Source organism: Microchirus variegatus (genome assembly GCF_963457635.1).
Source record: "Microchirus variegatus genome assembly, chromosome: 5".
NCBI classification, from domain to species: domain Eukaryota; kingdom Metazoa; phylum Chordata; class Actinopteri; order Pleuronectiformes; family Soleidae; genus Microchirus; species Microchirus variegatus.
The window spans coordinates 5,949,865-5,970,900 of NC_139806.1; the positions used below are offsets into that span (position 1 = coordinate 5,949,865).

The 21,036-nt window shown below is 42.3% G+C and overlaps 1 protein-coding gene across 1 annotated transcript in view; it reads left to right on the plus strand.

The window, feature by feature from the left end:
• LOC310926982 (neuropilin-1a-like) overlaps positions 1-21,036 on the plus strand; it is a gene marked incomplete at both ends in the record, with an annotated part of 100,485 nt that overhangs the window by 55,278 nt on the left and 24,171 nt on the right. Inside the window, 2 exons of the mRNA XM_083889213.1 lie at positions 4,915-5,085; positions 11,617-11,783. Coding sequence (XP_083745339.1) covers positions 4,915-5,085; positions 11,617-11,783 — 338 coding nt within the window. The remainder of the gene's footprint in view (positions 1-4,914; positions 5,086-11,616; positions 11,784-21,036) is intronic.

Sequence of the window (21,036 nt, forward strand, 5' to 3'; positions counted from 1 at the left end):
GTTTAGCACTCATTCATTCACTGGCAAATGAATACATCTTCACAGTTTACTCACTGTTCCTCCCTCCACCACACACACATACAAGTAAGTAAGTAAGTTGGAAGGATAGATGGATAGTTAGGTAGGATAGATGGATAGGTAGGTAGGATAGATAGATGGATAGGTTGGTAGGATAGATGGATAGTTTGGTAAGATAGATGGATAGTTTGGTAGGATAGATGGATAGGTTGGTAGGATAGATGGATAGGTTGGTAAGATAGATGGATAGGTTGGTAGGATAGATGGATAGGTTGGTAAGATAGATGGATAGGTTGGTAGGATAGATGGATAGGTTGGTAGGATAGATGGATAGTTTGGTAAGATAGATGGATAGGTTGGTAGGATAGATGGATAGGTTGGTAAGATAGATGGATAGGTTGGTAGGATAGATGGATAGGTTGGTAGGATAGATGGATAGTTTGGTAAGATAGATGGATAGGTTGGTAGGATAGATGGATAGGTTGGTAAGATAGATGGATAGGTTGGTAGGATAGATGGATAGGTTGGTAGGATAGATGGATAGTTTGGTAAGATAGATGGATAGGTTGGTAGGATAGATGGATAGTTTGGTAAGATAGATGGATAGGTTGGTAGGATAGATGGATAGGTTGGTAGGATAGATGGATAGGTTGGTAAGGTAGATGGATAGTTTGGTAAGGTAGATGGATAGTTTGGTAGGATAGATGGGTAAGTAGGTAGGATCGATGAATAGGTAGGCAGGACATATGGATAGGCTGGTAAGATTGATGGGTACGTTGTTGGGGTAGATGGGTAGGTTGGTAGGCTAGATGGATAAGCTGGTAGGATAGGTTGGTAGGATAGATGATAAGTAGGTAGGATAGATGAATAGGTTGGCAAGATAGATGGGCAAGATGTTGGGATAGATAGATGGGTAGGTTGGTAGGATAGATGGATAGGTTGGTAGATGGATGGGTAGGTTGGTAGGTTAGATGGGTAAGTTGGTAGTATAGACAGGTAAGTTGATGGGATAGATGGATAGGTTGGTAAGATAGGTTGGTAGGATAGATGGATAGGTAGGTAAGATAGGTTGTTGGGATAGATGAATAGGTAGGCAGGATAGATGGATAGGTTGGTAAGATAGATGGGTAAGTTGTTGGGATAGATAGATGGGTAGGTTGGTAGGATAGATTGGTAAGTTGGAAGGATAGATGGGTAGGTTGGTAGGATAGATGGGTAGGTTGGTAGGTTAGATGGATAGGTTGGTAGGATAGATGGATATGTCGGTAGGATAGATGGTTAGGTAGGTAAGATAGGTTGGTAGGATAGATGGATAGGTTGGTAGATGAATGAATACATCTTCACAGTTTACTCATTGTTCCTCCCTCTACCACACACACAGGAGTGATGGACACATGAGCAGCCGTTCACAGTCCTCCTCTTCCTCCTCCGCTCCTCAGCTTCCATTGTTGTCTAATTAGCCGCGCACGCGTGCACATAATGGCGAGCGCTGCGTACCTGTGCGCTACTGACAGGATGCCCACGATACTCAACTGCTGTGCCCACAGCTTTGTTTGAATCCGGGAGACTGGCAGGAGGAAGTGAGGGACAGAGGGACTGGCACAGGTACACGGACAATGGCACTTTACACTTGAAAGACGTGCCAAGCAATACACGACATGCCAGGGATGTTCCCAACACATGAACACATGATCTGTGTGTGTGTGTTTGCATGAGTGCACGTGTAATGATGTGTGTTGGGCCTTGTGTTCCTGTGTTTTGCCGAGTGAACGTGAGAGTCGGTGCAGATAACAAAGCAAGGGTGTCTTCTTCTTCTTCTTCTTCTTCCTTTTTGCTTTTTTTAATCCCATCAAACATTTTACAAAAAATGTTCAAACGTCTCCCAGCATGCACTGCTGCTGATGCAAATCACGTCTTCACAGAGGAGGTGTCAGCTCCTCTGATGGGATTTAATCCAGCAGACAAATATCAAGGGTTTGTTTTGTTTGAATTATTTTCAAAACAACCTAATGTTTTTTCATTATTATTATTGTCATCATTTCCCCCCTTTTTTAATTTTTGTTCTGTTAGATGTGGTAAAATAAAATAATAATAAAAAGCCTCATGAATATCAAAACTAGAGAGTGTTTCTTCAAATCAGAACAAACATTATCTCAAGGTACTGCACATATTAAAGACCGTATTTCACAATAAGTCAGTGATTGACAAAGTGAAAACACAGAAGAAGGAAAGAAGAAGAAAAAGGTTTTTAATCTCACTTAACGTGCAATGCAAGTACAGCAGTGTCATTTCGTTTCATCATGAACAGGATTCCCAGACACATCTACGATAGCAAGTTCATGTTAGCAGACTGTGTTCAGGGTCGGTCTTGTCTCACGTGTGAAGTTGTGAGCCGATCGGTCAAAGTACGGTGAAGTTACAGGGAACTTCCTGTTTCGTGGCGAATGGACGAAATTTGCCAAGTTTCGGTTTTTTGGGCCACGCCCCTCTTGAATCTGCAAGATCTTGTGTTGATGTGTTTAGTACAAATTTAAACTTTTGTTCAGTGTTGGTACGATTATCGCACTCAGACGAAATCTTTCATTTATGCAACGTGCTAATTGCCCAAGCGGACGCCAAATTCAAAATGGCCGACTTCCTGTTGAGTTGAGGCCATGGTCCTGATGGACTTTTTTGTTCGTCTTGGGCTGTGACATGTTTCCACCAAGTTTCATGAAATTTGGTGCAACTTAGTTTCAGCATTGTGCTACATATTCCCCTTATTTCCAGAATCAGAATCAGAATTCTTTATTAATTCCTGGGGGGGGGGGATCTTTATATGTATAAATGTTTTTCTAATTTTATACACCAGTATCACCAGTTCTGGTTCGTGTGCCAATTTTCCCCAACATTTAATGCCTCAAATGTGATCCTTTCAGAAGAAAATACTAATTCCACGAAGAATTCCAATAGGGGGAAAAAAAGTCCCCACAATTTAAATGACTACATTTTAAGGTGAAGACATGTGTTAAAGTTAGTTTGAAGTCAAGGTTAGGTTTAGGATTAAGTCAGTAGTACTTATAGTTCAGGGTAATCGCCAGGAAATGAATTTAAGTCAATGCGATGTCCTCTGAAGTCACGGAAACCAGTGTGTGTGTGTGTGTGTGTGTGTGTGTGTGTGAGGCCAAAAATAAAACAGTGACATCTCCCCGGTTAACATATGTGATCAGCAGTTTTCAGTGGGATTAAAATTTATCAGAGGCTCCTTTAAGCATAATTGTTATTTTCTGATCTAGAGCTGCAGCTCAGTTCTCGTACACACCAAACATAAGTTTGTGCAGAACCTAAAAGGTTTTCTTTTTCAAGACGACCATACCCTCTTAATCTTAACTCAAATCCAACACCATGCGAGCGGAAAAGTTGCAAAACAAGTGGAAACACACGGACTATGTCATCTCAAGGCCACCGTACAAACCTTAGCGTAATCTGCCACGGATTAAAAGCCGCATACTTGAAACTGTAACTGATAAATTTAATCCACCAGACTCCTCTGCTATCATGTTATTCGCCCCCAAGGCTGGAGGGGGAAAAAAAAAAAGTGTAATATCTATAATTTCATTCCGAAGCGAACGTTCCCTTCTTTAGTCGTTGGAGAGGCTTCAGATATCAGAGTATCGCTATGAAACAGAAGGCGCAGCGAAGCCTGGCTTTGTCTCCCACTGATAAGGACGGGATGAAATGAGCAGCAAACTGTGGGCAAGGCAGAGACGTCAGCGCTCAGTCTGTCGCTGTCCGCCGCTCAATACAGAAGACAATCATGTCGTTACAGGAGATTTTTAGCCCCAGTTTGTTGCTTCTCTCTGTTCTATCATCACATAAAGCTCTGCGTGTTCTTCCATGAAAGATAAAAACAACCGGAGAGGTTTTTTTTCACAATCCTTCAAAGGAAGTTGGGTTTGCAGCACATTTACATGATGGGTTTTAACTTTAAATCTCTTTTCTTCTACGTCTGATGGTTTTTATTTCAGAGTTTTTGTTTTTTTTTGCCCCGCATTCAAAGCTGTGACTGTGAAAACTAACAGGATGATAAAAGACAGATTTAACGTTTTCCTTTTCTTTGCTGCGCGTGACGCACGATCGCACGTTTATTTAAAGCGTTTGGACGATAAGTGTCGACGCAGCGCGCGGAGGTGAGGCGTTGGTGTTACCTGTCGTCTCACCTATTATTCCCGTCGCCGACGAGAGGCGAGACACCGGAGATCATCATTTCCGACAGACGTGAATCGCTCTCGCCTAAGAAAATGGGATAATAATGACAGATTTTGTAGCATTGGTGCAAATTCACCAAAAACGCCCAAACGACGGCCGTTCAGCCCAAGATGGCGGCCTTCGTGTAGGACTTACGGCAAAGTCGCCATTGACTTTTTGGACCGTCCTGACGTGATTAACATGTGTACCAAGTTTCATTCATGTACGTGAAACATGACAAAAAAATCACCTAATGAAAACTGATTTTCATTTTCATAAGCCCCTCCCACTTCCAATTTTTTACGCACGTTCCCCCGAACCGCTTTCAGACGTAAATTTACACCAGGTCTGATGCGGTCGCAAAAATCCATGAGTTTTGGGGTACGTTCAGGCCCTCAAAAGTGCGATTTACTTCAGGGAAAAAGAAGAAGAAGAAGAAGAAGAACTCCTTCAGTTCTTGCACAGTCGTGCTCGAACCCTAAAAAATCAAGATAACAAGATGTGATTTCTTTTCAGTTATTAGTCAAAATGCAACTGCAACGCACGCCAAGTCCTTTCAGTGACGACACAATGGTTCACAGAAGCTCAGTCACGAAAAAACATGTTCCAGTGAAAGAATAATGAATAATAGTCGCTAATAGTTCTCCTCTCATCTCCCTCCTACAACAGTGGGCCCCCACATTGGCAGATACTGTGGACAGACCTCACCGGGCCGCGTGATCTCCTACACGGGCATCCTGTCCATGACCATCACGACTGACAGCGCCATCGCCAAAGAGGGATTCTCCGCCAACTACACCATCCGCGAGAGGAGCCTCCCCCCGGGACACGAGGACAAAGGTGAGCAGCTGCATGAGACGTGATGCTGTGATGGAGGTGGACTATATGTATATATATATACATACATACATATATATACATATACGTATATATAAATGTGTTCATATATAGTGTTCTAGGCGCGCTAACGACGCGTTTCTGGCGATTGATCGGAAAAAGACGCGCGTGACGTCATGTTTCCGTGACTCCCGATTGTTAAAATGAGTCTCTAAAGCAGGGGTCACCAATCTTTTTGAGACAGAGAGCTACCTTAAGGGTAAAAAATAATATGGAGGGCTACCACATTAACATTTTTTTGTTTGTTTACCATTTAAATGATTAATATTATGCATTCAACTGCATACACATTCATTCCAGTGCTTACTCCTAACGATTATCAGTTTTTATAAACAATATCAAAGATATTTTACTGAGCCATCATATGGATACATGCAAGTGAGGTGAAGTGAAGTGAGCCCGCGGGCACCGTATTGGCTGCCTGCGGGCTACCAGGTGCCCGCGGGCACCACGTTGGTGACCCCTGCTCTAAAGTAACGCTAAACTTTAAAAACAGAGGCACACATACGCATTACACAGATACGCTGGTTATTTGTAGCGCTGCTCTTTTCCTTTAATAAACAGACCGCTCCAGTTTCGACTGTAGGCGCGCTAACCTGCGCTAAAGGAGCTAATTCAGCTAACGGAGCTAACCGGTAAACCGGTGCCTGGACTCCGGTGTCGCGGCTTGTAAACGTGACGTCACTCTCGTCTATTTCCGGTCAGTCGTCATGGAAACGCGCCATGCGTTAACATGCGTTAACATGCGCTAACATGTGCTAACATGCGTTAACCTAGCTCCCAGCACTAGTTCTAAGTGTTCTATTCGACGCGTCTGCAGGATAAAACCACATAAAGCGACTCTTTCAAGATTTGTCTCTCTCTGAAATATCTGATTTAGGATTTTTTTTCCACACTTGCTCTATAAATGTTAATCTAATCTCAGAGATCAAACGCTGAATTAAAACTGTGATTTAACTCGGATAAAGGAAATATAGTTTCATCCGTTTGATCTCCCTCTAAATCTTATCTGGTGTCGAACAGTGTGTACATTTGGCGGATGTTGATATCATCACCAAATGGAGATTTCCTCTCTTTTCCTTTTTTTTTAGCTCTATAGATTCTTTTCTTTCTTTCTTTCTTTTTTTTTTATGTTAACGTCCACGCGGTCTTCAACATTCTTTTAAAGCCATCTGTCCGCCCGCCTCGGTCGACTGTGTATGAAAAAAAACAAACCTGTAGAGGTTTAAGTTATGCTGCTGCTGCTGCTGCGTATGGTTGTTGACCTCTGGTGACCTCGACCTCAGTCACCTCCTTGTTTAGGAATGTGAGCGTCTACCGAGGTGAGTTTATGTAAGAAGTCTCACGGGCGTTGTTTGGCGACAAAATTGACATAAATCCAAGTTGTAAACTGATATTTAAAGACGGAGACTGTGCTGTGATGGTGCTGGAGGTGACTTCTGGAACTTACCAGTGCAGTGTTTATGCTAAGGATGCTAAATTTGCTCATCACGGACCCTTTTTCCACTCATTTGTTGAGAATCTCTAACCTAAACCATTCTGAAATTAAGTTCTGCCTCATTAGGACCAGGTTTTTGTCAGTGTTTATGCCAGAAAATGTCCTAAAGAGGGAACAAATACACATGTATACACACACAAACACATTCATCCAAAGCGAAAGACAATTACTCTTGCCTTCAGACCACCAGCTAAGCTCAGCGGATTGAATTAAAGCCTCTCAACAGACCAAATCTCATTGTCTTTTCTTATTTTTTTTATTTTTTTACAAACCACTGGTGCCGTAAACTAGTGATTTGCAGCCACAGCACCGGGGGGGGCATTTGTACCACATGGGTTTCTGCAGCAGTTGCTGTGGGAGACGTGGAAGCTGGAGATAAAGTAGCTCCACTCATCTGAAAATAGCAATTACATTCTGATTAGGAAGGTGAAGAAGAAAATACCATGATGTCTGGACTGAGTCAGCGGTAAGTCCCTGCAGCAGTGCATGATGGGACAACGTGAGGTGTAAATCAAAGAGACACAATGCATATATAAGATGATAATATAGACATATAAACATGTGTGAGATCAAATAGAATAGTCAGCAGGATCATCTGTGATATGTGATTGTTGAGTTGCATCTGTAGAACTATTAAGAAGTTCTAGAGAAGAACGACTTGATAAATGTAGTCATTTGACAGATGCTTATATCCACTTAGAAGTGATCAACATATTAAGGTGACAATGTAACAGGTATCATTCAGTGTTAGGGTGCATTCCAGTTGGTTGTTGGGTGGTTGTTGGTTTGTTGGGTGGTTGGTTGGTTGGTTGGTTGGTTGGTTGTTGGTTGGTTGGTTGTTGGTTGGTTGGTTGGTTGGTTGGTTGGTTGGTTGGTTGGTTGGTTGGTTGGTTGTTGGGTGGTTGTTGGTTGGTTGGTTGGTTGGTTGATGTTGGGTGGTTGTTAGTTGGTTTGTTGGTTGGTTAGTTGGTTATTGGTTGGTTGGTTGTTGGGTGGTTGTTGGTTTGTTGGTTGGTTGTTGGGTCATTGTTGGTTGGTTGGTTGGTTGTTGGTTGGTTGATGGGTGGTTGTTAGTTGGTTTGTTGGTTGGTTGGTTGTTGGGTGGTTGTTGGTTTGTTGGTTGGTTGGTTGTTTGGTTGGTTGGTTGGTTGGTTGGTTGGTTGGTTGTTGGGTGGTTGTTGGTTGGTTGGTTGGTTGTTGGTTGGTTGGTTGTTAGTTGGTTTGTTGGTTGGTTGGTTGGTTGGTTGGTTGATTGTTGGGTGGTTGTTGGTTGGTTGGTTGGTTGGTTGGTTGGTTGGTTGGTTGGTTGGTTGGTTGGTTGGGTGGTTGTTAGTTGGTTGGTTAGTTGGTTATTGGTTGGTTGGTTGTTGGGTGGTTGTTGGTTTGTTGGTTGGTTGTTGGGTCATTGTTGGTTGGTTGGTTGGTTGATGGGTGGTTGTTAGTTGGTTTGTTGGTTGGTTGGTTGTTGGGTGGTTGTTGGTTTGTTGGTTGGTTGGTTGTTTGGTTGGTTGGTTGGTTGGTTGTTGGTTGGTTGGTTGTTGGGTGGTTGTTGGTTGGTTGGTTGGTTGTTGGTTGGTTGGTTGTTAGTTGGTTTGTTGGTTGGTTGGTTGGTTGGTTGGTTGGTTGATTGTTGGGTGGTTGTTGGTTGGTTGGTTGGTTGGTTGGTTGGTTGGTTGGTTGGGTGGGTGTGTGGTTGGTCGTTTGGGATTGGTTGCTTAGTTGGTTGGTTGGGATTGGTTAGTTGGGTGATTGTTGAGTGGTTGGGTGGTTTATTTGTTGGGTGGTTTATTTGTTGGGTGGTTGTTGGTTGGTTGGTTGGTTGGGTGGTTGGTCGTTTGGGATTGGTTAGTTGGGTGGTGGTTGGTTAGTTGGTTGTATTAAGACATTTGTGTAAAAGAGGTGAGTCTCTGCTGCTCTGAGAGCATCATGGAACTTGTTCCACCATCTGGGAACCACATGTGAGAATAGTCTGGAGTACCATTGTCTTTGTGTGCAGGGAGGGGCAGAATGAGACGCTGTCCACTGGAGGCACGCGGTGGTCGGAGTGGTAGAGTTGAAGTCGGTGGGCGCAGACATAGAAGTCGCTCTATTGGCAAGAGCCAGTGGAATTGGCAGGCGGTGGAGGTCGATGAGCAGTGGAGAACGATATGTGCTCTTTTAGGTTTGTTTAAGAGCAGCTGGGCAGGTGTGTTCTGGATCATTTGCAGTGTCTTCAGTGCTGTTCATGAAGGGAGAGCCACCAGAAGGCATTGCAGTACCGGGAGATAACACAGAGTTGGTGTCAAATTGTGACATTAATTGATTAATGGTTGAAACAAAACTCGTTCACTGCTTCAAAGAACGCCATATTTATTCAAATGAACACATCTGGAACATGTTGGAGCTTGAGCTCTGACTGGACTACACGGTTGCATCGGCCAAAAATGGTCATGAAACTCTTTTTTTCCCCCACCACCAATTTTCTTCTTAAAAACGTTGAGAGATAATTTCCAGACAGAATCTTTGCTAATAACCACTGCGGGATCAAACTCCCGCAGTGGTTCTTTTTCGCCCGGTGGTTAATTTATGGTTCTTCTTTCGCTGCGTCCTGCCATCGCCATCAGAAATAAGCCGCCTCCAGCCGAGCCTTTGATCGGCTGAGCTGTTGGTGAGGTCACCGGCTAATGCCCTCTGTTTCCTGTCTGTGTGGAAAGGTATAGAAAGATGGGGTTGGAGTTTGTTTCACCCCCCCCCCCCCCCACCTGCGGTGAGCAGTGACACCGCGGTCAGGTTATGAATAAAAATGAGAATAAACCCAGAGCTCAGCACAGAAGACAAACATAAAAGTGGAAAAGTTTTTACTGTTTTGATAGTGAATTATACTTTTAGACCAAAGAATGAGTAAAGTCCTGTATTGGAAGAGTTGAGGCAAAAATATTTGAGGAACTTGAAATTATTCAAGTGTGTTTTGTGTCAGACCTTGTGTCTCCACATACCTCCCTCCCCCAACAACAACAACAACAACACACGTTTCCCTTTGTGTCCCTGCATCACTTCCTTTCCTTCCCTTCCCCAGACTCCCTGCTGTTAGAGGGTGGACGTCGTCTCCTCCTCCCCGGAGATACAGACGTGTTATTCACGGAATGCGCCCCTTTTTTCCATCGTAAAACATTAGCTACAATATGTAAGAGACAAGATAAGGCTTGAAAATATAAATGGTGCCATATTTACATGTAAACAAACCATGATTAACATTTAAAGGATTACAAACTGACCTTGAACACTCACACATGTGCATACACCAGAATGACAAATCATGATTTTTTGAATATTACACCAGTATCATCAAATGTGTATTTATGTTATTCTTATTTATGTATTTTTATTGGTCTTAAAACAATTCCATTGACTCTCTTTGATATTAAATTTAACCAGTAAAAGTCCCTTTGCGATTGAGAATCTCTTTTATTCTACTTAAGAAAAATCAAACAAAAAAATTTAAGACAGAGACTTAGAGATTAGAAAATAAATTCAAGATTTGTTTTTTGGTTTTTTTAAATTTCAGCGATAGAATCATAAAACGCAAAAATAATGACTTGTTTAAATAATTTGATTTTTTGATTTTTTTTATTGAAATTGAAGGAATTCTGTATTTATAATTGTCTTTGTTATTCGTCAATCAAAGAAAAAACGACTGATTTATTCCCTAAATGAAGGGTCTGTCTTCTAAAATGTGTTTTATCATTTTTAATGTGTATTTAGTTTTTTGGTTTTCATCAAAAAAATATATTTTTTAAAATATTTACAGTTGAAATTGTTTAAAATAACTGAAAAAGTAATTAATCCATAATGAAGGTTTCTGTATTTAAACAAAGCATGTATTGATATTTGACATGTGTCCTTCTGTGGTGACGAAGTCGTCGTAAAGTCGCACAGAAGCTGACGGCCCAGCAGGAGCTGAGACGACCTCTTTACAACGTCTGGACGACGCTCTCGTCACAGCGCTCGCTTGTTTTTTAGGTGACGCAGTCGCAGGCGCGTGTTTACGACGCTTAACTGGAGGAGTTTCCTCCGGAGCTGAATGATTCATTCAGTCATTAGCGGCAAATAAAAAGAGAGAGATTAGAGGAGTTCGGTGGGGGGGGATGAGTCACCAACGTTCAATTCCCTCAGTTAACTTTGTGTAAAACGGGATTTTAAAAAGGTTGGTGGGATTGCATTAAAGGAGATATATTATGCAAAATCAACATTTTAATAATTTTAATACTTATATTTGGGACTCTGGAGGCCAAAGTGTGGAAAAAGATGACTCTGTGATGTTTTTGTGGTCCACGTATAAGTACAGGAGATAGAACACGCGATGTTGACTTCCGCACTCATTGCTACGTCACAATGAGACATTCAAAAAACGCGAGAGTGCAGGCGAGGGCAATAGTATCGGCAATAGTATAGAGGGGAAGTTCGCGAGGTGTTCTATTCTCGGCTGCACAGTGCAGCACAGAGTTCTACACAAACTTCCAGCCTCAGAGGATTTACATTTTATATATGACGGCAATGTGCCGGCTAGAGTCTGCAAATGATGGCTTTTCCATATGCTAACTGTTAGCTGTTAGCCTCAGTGACGCTGACGTAGTTTCCTGTGTCTCATTTGCATATTTAAAGAGACAGGCACTCAAAAGCGAGCGTTCTGAACAGGGCTGTTTTTGGCAGAGTGATTGAACTGCTGTGGTGCTTCATCCTTAAGGTGTTTTGACCAAAGCATTTCACAGACATGTTCATTAGGACACCAGGGAACTAGGTTAGCTTGGAGAAATAGGCTATAATATGTCTCCTTTAACAACATAAAACAGCAGCAGCCCGATAACTGCCTTGAATGTAAACATAAGGGAACATAAACAATAGAAATAGAAATACAAGATCAATTTTAAATCAGTATAAACTACTGTTTTTATGACTATAAACTAAGTGGATGTCACATTGTCTTGTTTTTTTGCTAGATTTCGCCTGTATGGAGCCTCTGGGTATGGAGTCGGGGGAAATCTCTTCGGATCAGATCACCGCCTCCTCCCAGTACAACTCCAACTGGTCGCCCGAGCGCTCGCGCCTCAACTACGGCGAGAACGGCTGGACGCCGTCGGACGACACCATCAAGGAGTGGATACAGGTCGGTCACGTTTGTTTGTTTGTTTGTTTGTTTGTTTGTTGTCGTTGTCCAGCTGCGGCTCCGTTCGTCTGTGCCGCTGACGTCAATGCTCCCTCGTTTGTGCGACATTTGTCATCCAGAGCAACCTGCTATTTCAAATGACTCAAACGTATCCATTATCTCTCTCTCTGGAAGTTTGACACAGGTTATTAGTGCTGCTATAATGACACCCGGACATTATAGTCCAATTTATTTCAACTACAAGCTACAAAACCATAAATGTAGGGTTCTGTCGTCTTCTTTAGAAGCCTCTTCCTGATATCTTCATGGCATCATTCACAGTATGGAAATGTCTTCCAAAATCCAAAGTGGATTTTGTCAAATTTCTGAAAAACAATATCAGGCCTGAGCCCTTGAGAGAGCATATGATGAAAATAAATCTCTGATAATGAGCTCCAGACAAAGCACTGATCTCAACCGAGAATTCCAAGGATTTACTTGTTTTTTTAAGTTTACTTTTACTACTTTTGGGTCATGAGTTTGTGAAAGATTATTTTTGTTATTATAATCTAGAGCAGGGGTCTCAAACTCAAATGACCTGAGGGCCAACGGACATCCAACAATTTGGGAAAAAAATTATACCAGGTGATTTCATCGGGTTATCACAGTTACGGCATTTGGAATTATATTTTTGCAGCATTTCAAAGTAAAAGTGTTTGTTTTGATAGGGATTTAATGCAAACTTCACAATAAAAGCATATTTTTAAGATGCAAAATGACTCGATAAAGAACGACAAACCGAAAGACTGTGCAGTTCATGTGCTCTGGCTTAGTTTTTAGATTCATTTTGTTGTTCTTAGTCATTTCAAAAGTGCATATTGTAATATGATAAAAGTTCGTTTTTTCTGGTTGTGTGGCAGCAGTGTATACTAAAGTTTCAAGATAACTCAGACACAGAGAGTGTGGTCAATAGAATTTGATTTTAATCTGACAGCAAAAAAAATAAATTCAGAGACTCCAGAGAGTCCAGGCTGGACCAAAGAAGTTTCCCCTCCTCCTCCTCCTCCTCCTCCTCCTCCTCCTCCTCCTTCAGTAGCGAGGTGCGGTCGGAACCCACCGCCGTCCCATTGTCTGGGACAGGAACTCATACAGGAAACTCTCCATGCCCCTCGCAGTAAGAAGATTGCCGTCACTTCCTTCCTGAGGGCTTACAACAGGAAGCAGCCAGAGAGACTGAGGCCTCGGTGTTGATTAGTATGAGTGGCTCTCTATTGTCTGTCTGGGGACTTCTTTTAGCGACCAGGCCGCAGACCAAACCCTCGGGGGGGGACAATGGCGACAGGCAGGACAGGAGTTTGTAGTGCAGTTTGTGTATATGGTGAGAAAGTGCAGAATTCATCCTATTGTAGGATTTTTTTCTTATACTTTGTGACACAGTGTTTGTTGAAAAAATGGATTTCACGCTCATTTGATGGCACGTGTGGTGTCATAGAGCGGTTGATAGTGGTTGTATGTTAACCTCCATGTCTGCGTGGGCTCTCCTTCCATCTTCCTCCCACCATCAAAAACATATATGAATGTTTCAGACAGAGGACAAAAAAAATGTCCATAAACCACATTAATGGCGCTTTTCCACTATACGGTCCCAACACGACTCACCTCGATACGGCACGGCATGGCATGGCATGGCTTTTTTGCTTTTTCATAAAATATTTCCATGTTACCTGGTTTTTTTAGTACCTGCTCTGGCGAGGTGCCTTGCCGTGCCGTGCCGTGCCGTGCCGTGCCGTGCCGTGCCGAGGCGTTGGCGGGACCATGTAGTGGAAAAGCAGCATAAGTTGCACATTATATACCCTACTGGTCAAAATTTTGGTGTCATTTTTTTGTGTTTTACATTAAAAGTCACACTTTTATTCATCAAAAGAGTTGCAAAATGAATAGAAAATATAGTCGAGACATTGCCATGATTAGAAATAATGATTTTTATTCAAAATAATGCCTTTGTTTTTGTCAAAGAACTAGCAAAACTGTGCTAACATCATTGCACAAGGGTTTTCAAGAGTTTTCTAATCATCCAATAGCCTTCTAACGCCATTAGCAAACACAACGTACCATTAGAACACTGGAGAGATGGTTGCTGGAAAAGTTGGCTCGTCCTCGGAAAAAAGACCACAAACCGCTTCACTTTTCCGACGAAGGCGAACGACTGCACCTCATTGCTGGTGTGTGTCATCATCCTGCAAGAACGGAATTAGCATCCAGGCAGAGACGGCCTTCCACCATCAGGGAGCTCAAAGGCCCCGCAGGTTCACGCAGTCATAACATAAATACTAGATAACACAGGCAGCTCAGGAGCGCTGGTTTGTTTTTGAGCCGCTGGGTAAGAAATGGTACAAGACTGGAATGTGAAGCTAATGTGCAGTGAGTGTTGTAACTGCAGGATATTTAAATAAACAGCAGGCCACAGGGGAAATAAGGGGCGTCCATTCATTTTCTTTCTTTTTTGTTTTTACAAGTAGTGTGTAAGGAATGATTTATTAGCGTATTTCTTCATTTAGGTTTTGGTCGTATTTTTATCTATAAGCTAATCGTCTTTAGCGTGACATCTCCGTTGTGTTGCGGTGATTTGATTGAAAGGTTTTAATCCTCCAGTTTTTTCCGCCTCCTCCACTACGAGATAATGCGGTGAGCTTCACATGAATGTTTTTTTTTGCCTAAGTGCCAGTTTATAAAAGAATCACAAAGCGACCGACAGAACAGAACGCGGTGAAAACGAGGCTTTTTATGGCTTCTGCACAAACCGGACTCCTGAGGCAGTTTTCAATGCTTTTAAATCCTCGCACTGGCTTGGTTTGCAGCGAGCGAACGTCGTTCACTGAACTCACGGTAACAGCGGCGGCTTGACGAGTCCTCCAAGTGGCTTTGGGGAGCGATCTCCTGTCTAAATGCACAAGCTGTTCGTTTGCTGTTTGATTTCATTTATTCCCTGAAAACGACCAAATGTGGTTTTACAAAAGACCCACGTTCGAGAGGGCGTGGGTTTTCCCCGGGTTTTCCTGTTTCCTCCAACAGTCCAAAAACATGCAATATGGGGATTAGGTAAAATTGGACACTCTAAATTGTAGGTAGGAGTGTGAGAGTGGATGGTTTGTCTCTATGTGTGTGGACTGGTATGTGATCTGTCCAGGGTGTGAGATTGGCACAGCACCCACCCGGCGACCCCCATGTGGAGGCTAAAGCGGTAGAAAATGGATGGTGAAAGTCCCATTTCGTCATAATAACAAGCTAATCTACCCGGAACAGTTTGTCGCACCAAAATTGGCGGGATTGGGGATTGTTCTTTTGTCAAAAACCCATTAGCCGCACAAAATTCAAGACGGCTGCCATTTTTCCCAAGATGGCCACCAATTCAAGCTCTGAAATGCTATTTTCCACGCAACTTGGTATAAAATTGACTAATCAATGTATAATCTTGATATCCAATTATACATTTTTGACCTCAGAGAAGTCAGATTTATTATGTTGGCGAGGCTAAGAAGCTTCCTTTATATTCCTTTATGTTCGTCATTTGACACCAAAATCACTGAAATCTACGGAGGAAATTAAATTCTGATACGTGGAAAAAAAAAAAATTACCCAAGAGGTACATTCAATCAAATGTGATTTGCTAATCTGCTCTACACTCTTAGAAATAAAAGTGCTAAGTAGAACCATATAAGGTTCTTCAGCTTGTCATAGGAGAACCCTTTTGGAGGGTTCCACCAAGAACCCTTTTTAAAACCCTTTATTTGGGAAAGGGCTTTTAAAGGGTTCTCTGGATCAAAATGGTTCTTACTGGAACCACTAGCCTTGAAAACTACCAAAAACCCTTGAAAAACCCTTTCTTCGGGAAAGAAGCAAATGGTTCCAGGTAGAACCTCAGCCCTTGTAGAAGAACCCTTTTGGTACCCTTATTTCTAAGAGTGTACTATGGCTCTTTACTATTTCCTGTTTGATCAGAGGTTCACGAGGGTCTATTGTTGACCAGTGAGGAACGAATACCATATTTTGGTCCAGATGTTGATCCCCATGTGCTTACGGGGTGACGACAGAAGCCTCATTTTACTTGATTTGCCGCCAGTCTCACACTCTCTCTCTCTCTCTCTCTCTCTCTCTCTCATCATTCATTTGTTCATTCGATCCGGTTTTGCACTGTGGTTTTTGTGGTTTTCCCCTCGGTGTACGGTCTAGTTTTGCTTAACCAAAGCTTTTATTGTCAGCACGTCCTGATGAAACAGCAGACCATCCCCCTGCCACTGTGATTTATACCATCAGAAGCAACGCTGCTGCTGCTGCTGCTGCTGCTGCTGCTGCTGCTGCTGCTGCTGCTGCTGCTGCTGCTGCTGCTGCTGCCGCCCTCCGACTCTGTGAAGCATCTGAGTTATGACTGGTGTTTCTTTCACGAGGAGAACACTCCACTTTATTTGATTAAGTGCGGTGCGTGGCCAAGTTTTTCGCGCAGCGCGCTCTTCCATCCGTCTTATTTGAAAAGAAAATTATGACCGTGAGTTAATTCTTTTCGCGCGTCTGCCTTCCAGCCGCCGCAAACACCTCTATTATTCATCTAAAGACATTTATATTTTATCGACGCTATTTTCGGGTTACTGTTCATAAGCATCGTCGAGTGATGTTACTCGCGGCAACAGGGATGGCAGCAGACGGTGAGGTCGTTGTCTTGCTTTATAGTAAACCTGTAATATTTTTTTTTATATCACTGTAGTAACTTGTTTTATCACCACACTAAATATTTATACTGCAATGGAAAACCTATATGTACTGTATTTAAATAGAATTGTAATGTTTATAGATCTCATCATATGAAAACCAGGTATTCGTAAGCTCTGTTTTTGTCTAAAAATGGCCAATAGGTGCATTTTTACAAGTCGCCGTAAACTGACTTGTTATTGAACACCAATGATGTAAGGCCAGGAAAGGCTTCCTTCCCTCCCGACTACAGGTATTTATAGACGCCCTGCTGTTTGTCTTCAGGATCTCTTTGACGCCACCAGGAAGAGCTCCGAGCGTCGAGCATCTGGGAAACACATTTGGATCTTGTGCGAGTGGGGTTTTTTTTGTGGGTTTTTTTGCGTTGTCAAAATTAGGGGCAGGAGGAAACTGCGAGACAAAGGGATGGTATACGGAGAGCGTTCGAGAGAGCCTCACGATCCAGAGCGGAACCAGAAGAGTTAAGGTTACCTTACAAACACTGTGACCATCAATAACTATGAGGACGGAGAAAAAAAAACTCAGAGTAGATTAGCGCTCTGTGCTAATTATAAATCTGCTTTCTGAATTAACGAGGGAGGAGGAGATAATTAAAAAGGTAGCAACATGTGACTTAAATGTCATTTATCACGGACAATAAAACCCCCGAAGGAAAGTAGCTTTAATTAGCATTGAGCTAATTTTGGATTAAAGCTTCGACAACACATATATATGTGTGTGTGTATATATATATATATATATATATATATATATATATATATATATATATATATATATATGTATATATGTATATATGTATATACAAATGTATGTATATATATATATGTGTGTGTATATATATATATATATATATATATATGTATATTTTTGGGTTACGCGGGTTTGGACTTTTAACAAAAAATTTGACATTTTTGTGAATTAATAATTATGATAAATGTCTTTATGTCTTTTTCCACCGCATGCCATCTTACAGAGGCGTCTGAAATCTGTATTCTCTTGAGTGGCCATTAGGGGGCGACACTGCTGATCAGGTCAGGACTTCAATACAAGTCTAACTAAAGCACTAAGCCACTTCTTTTCAGGTGTAAACCAGTGTATATGGATATTTTAGTAATGATATGTGTTTATCCAGGTGCAAATCAGACCACGCCCCCTGCACTGCTCCCCACTCGCCCTCACTCAGCTCTCCACCCACTTCTTGGCATTTTTCAATAATTCAGTAATTGGGCGGAGTTTGCCTCAGAAGATGAGGTTTTTATTGTTATTGTTACCCTTTAGTTACATTGTCTAAAATGTTATTATTGATTTGATTTGATTTGAAATCATCATCCAATAGAAGTTCAATGGCCCCCAGGTCATTTGAGTTTTAAGGCCCCTGCTCTCAGGTGTGGCTATGACATCATCTGCCATTAGCTCCACCCTCTTATCTGAACAAATAGAAAAGAAAAAATATACGTATAATTAGGTAATTAGGTTATATGAGGTCCAACATTACAGTACAAAGTAATCATGTAATATTCTTTTAAGAAAAACCTGTTGATGGGCATCCCGGGTGACATCATCCTATCTTTCATATCTTGTGGTTGTGCCTGACCTAAAAAAAAAAAAGAACTAAAATAACCACCCTTACAAATCCAGAGATACAAACGGTATCTGTCGTCCTCTGCGTCCCCAGGAGACATGACTTTCTTAAGTCAACACGAAAAACAGATGAGAAGTGACTAAGTGAAGTTCTTTGTCTGACTATCACCACTGGAGCAGTATCCTGTTTTGGCAGGAAGTAGCGCCATTCTTGTTGTTTTGTGGGTTGTTGTTGTTGGTTTTTTTTTTTTTTTATCTCATTCAGCCACATTTCAACTGAAATATGTCCCCGGTCCTGCATTTTGTCCCCTTCATTAAAAAGCTCCAAGTGTGACTCTTTTTATGTGGCATGAATGACGGAGGCACTGCCAAGTGTTGACTAATTAGAAGATGGAAGAGCAATTAGCCTCAGAGGAAGAGGAGCCCGAGAACGGAGCGTTGAGTGGCTGTTATCGACTGTGAGGCCTGGCCAACAGTTTACTGTAAACGCTGAGGGTTTCTTTTTTCTCCCCCTGTTGCAGCGTCCGCAGATACGTTGTACTCAAAGATAAACACCGAACCTGTTAAAACCTTTTTTGTTTATCAAAGCCTAACCACCATCATCATCATCATCATCATCATCATCATCCATTGATAGCGTTGATACTGCGCTTGGCTTCCTGTGAGCTGTCAAATCGATTTTAGAATTGTTATTGCTCACTTTTAAGGCCCTTTAAAAACGACGTCGCTCCCTAAAAACCTTGGTGATTTATTGACCCGCTATAGAGTCGTCTGGACCGTAGAGATCCACGGACAAAGCCCTGCTGATTACGCCGAGTCACAAAGAGGGGGAACACTCTTTTTCCACCATTAAGCCTGATTTATGCAGACAGGACAAGTGACAGAAATGGACAGGAAACACAGTGTCTCGTGTCATATCCACTGTATTTTATAACTGGTCGTCTTCGTGTAGAAGAATAAGATCCATATCCACAGATATGGATTTGCATGCATTTTCCTGCAGAGAAACGCTCTCCAATGACTTGGTTGTCGCCGCCAGTCGACAAGGTTTACATACAGAGGGCAGAGTTTAGCATGGAGGCTGTTTTCATTGCTGTTAAATGCATTTTGAACAGCAGAGATTCACATGCATTATCATCATGGCTGTAGCTGCGCGGTCCTCAGATCGCTACCCGGTCTTTACCGGAAGCCCGATTTGTTCCACAGGTGTGGAGATAGACGGATAAAATTCAAGAAAAATGTTGAGAAACCAAGTCTAAACCAGGATCCAGAGCCTCTGGAATTCTAAACACAGACGCACGTTGTCTTTAGATTCTATTTAAAGGTGCATTATGTAATAAATCTAAATCAACTGGCCATAAAATCCTCCTAATATGTCACAGAGACTCAGGAATAATGTTCATATAACAAACTGAACTCACCAACGACAACAGTACAGACAAAATATTTGCATTAAAAAAAAATATTTTGCAGACTGCAAATCATCTACCGCCATCTATCATTGCAGTCAGTAGAGTCTCAGCTGCCGAGCAACCACGGGTTGCCAGTTACGTCAGAAAACGAAACTTAAAAGACCTCGGTATTTTGAATTTGAATGACGTAACCGCTTTTGGCCACATTCTTACATATGGCGCCTTTAAGTTGTACGCCACTCAACAATTTGACATGGTTTTCACTCTTTTTTTTATCAGTAGCAAATCAACAAGTGCTACAGATTCAATGGCTTTTGAATACGTATGAATCCAAGCAGACGTCCGTCTTTCCATGCGTCACACGTGATTCATTACTTGACTAAACAAACCTAAAATCTACCCCAAAGGTCAAACATGAAGGTCATAAAACATGATATTTGGCCTCTTTAATGAGTTTGTTCTTTACGCCTCGCCTGGTTTATTCTCTTCCTTTTCATAAAGCACTGTTGTTGTTCTTGTCGTCGTCGTACCTGAAGTTTATGAACGTCATTTGCATAACGCCGTGAAACGCGTTCTGAAGTTCCCATATGGCAACTCGCTAAAGTCCCGTTTTAAACAAAGATCCCGCTGTAAAGAGACTTGTTTAACGCGGCGCAAACAAAGCTGGCACTTTGCCGCCGCCATGATTTCCAGATCACCAGCGCCTGTTGTTCTGGAAATCAAAGGCTGCAGAACAACGGCGTCGGACTCCATCCGCGCAGACGTCAGCTGCCCCCGGCTCTGACAAAAGAAACTTTTTACCTCGTTTGTTCTTACGTACAGACGGCAAAATTGTGTGTGTGTTTTTTTTGTGTGTCGCCCAGACTGGGTGAAGAGGAGACACTGGGTAGACAAAGTATAGGTGGTGACTCATGTCAACGATCACAAGCCAAAAACGAGTGGAAACCATTCATTTAGATGCACCAAAAATTCCCTTTTTTTGTTAGAAAATCATTGATGTAACAGGCCGTTACTACGCTTGACGCTGTAATTAAACCGTTTTTTTCCCACTACAACTTAAACTGCACGGTGTCCTTTTGTCCCATCCTGTTTGCGTATTGTTCGTCAAGACGGATCTCCTGGGAATTTAGATCAGAACGTGGACTCGGGAACGCCAGCGAGCCTGGGTTTTTTTTTATTCCCGCGGGGGTCCGTCCATCAGTCACAGAATCTATTTTCTCCGGCGTTCCTGAAATAAGCAACAGTGGGAAGAGTTAAAGGCCTCTCGTGTCTTCCCATGTACACCATCACAGCAGCAACATGGTCTCTATGGTAATGTAATTACATCCCATATATTACACAAGCGTCCCACATACTGAAGGGGGCGGGGGGGGTTGGGGGGGGTGGGGGCGAGTGTATTTCGGTACACAACCGATCGTTTCCAAACTCAACAAACAAGCACTTTTTATTTGGTTTAACGTGCAGTTAAATGCAGGGTACAAATTGATTCCACCTCGCTCTTCGGAGGAAGAGGAACT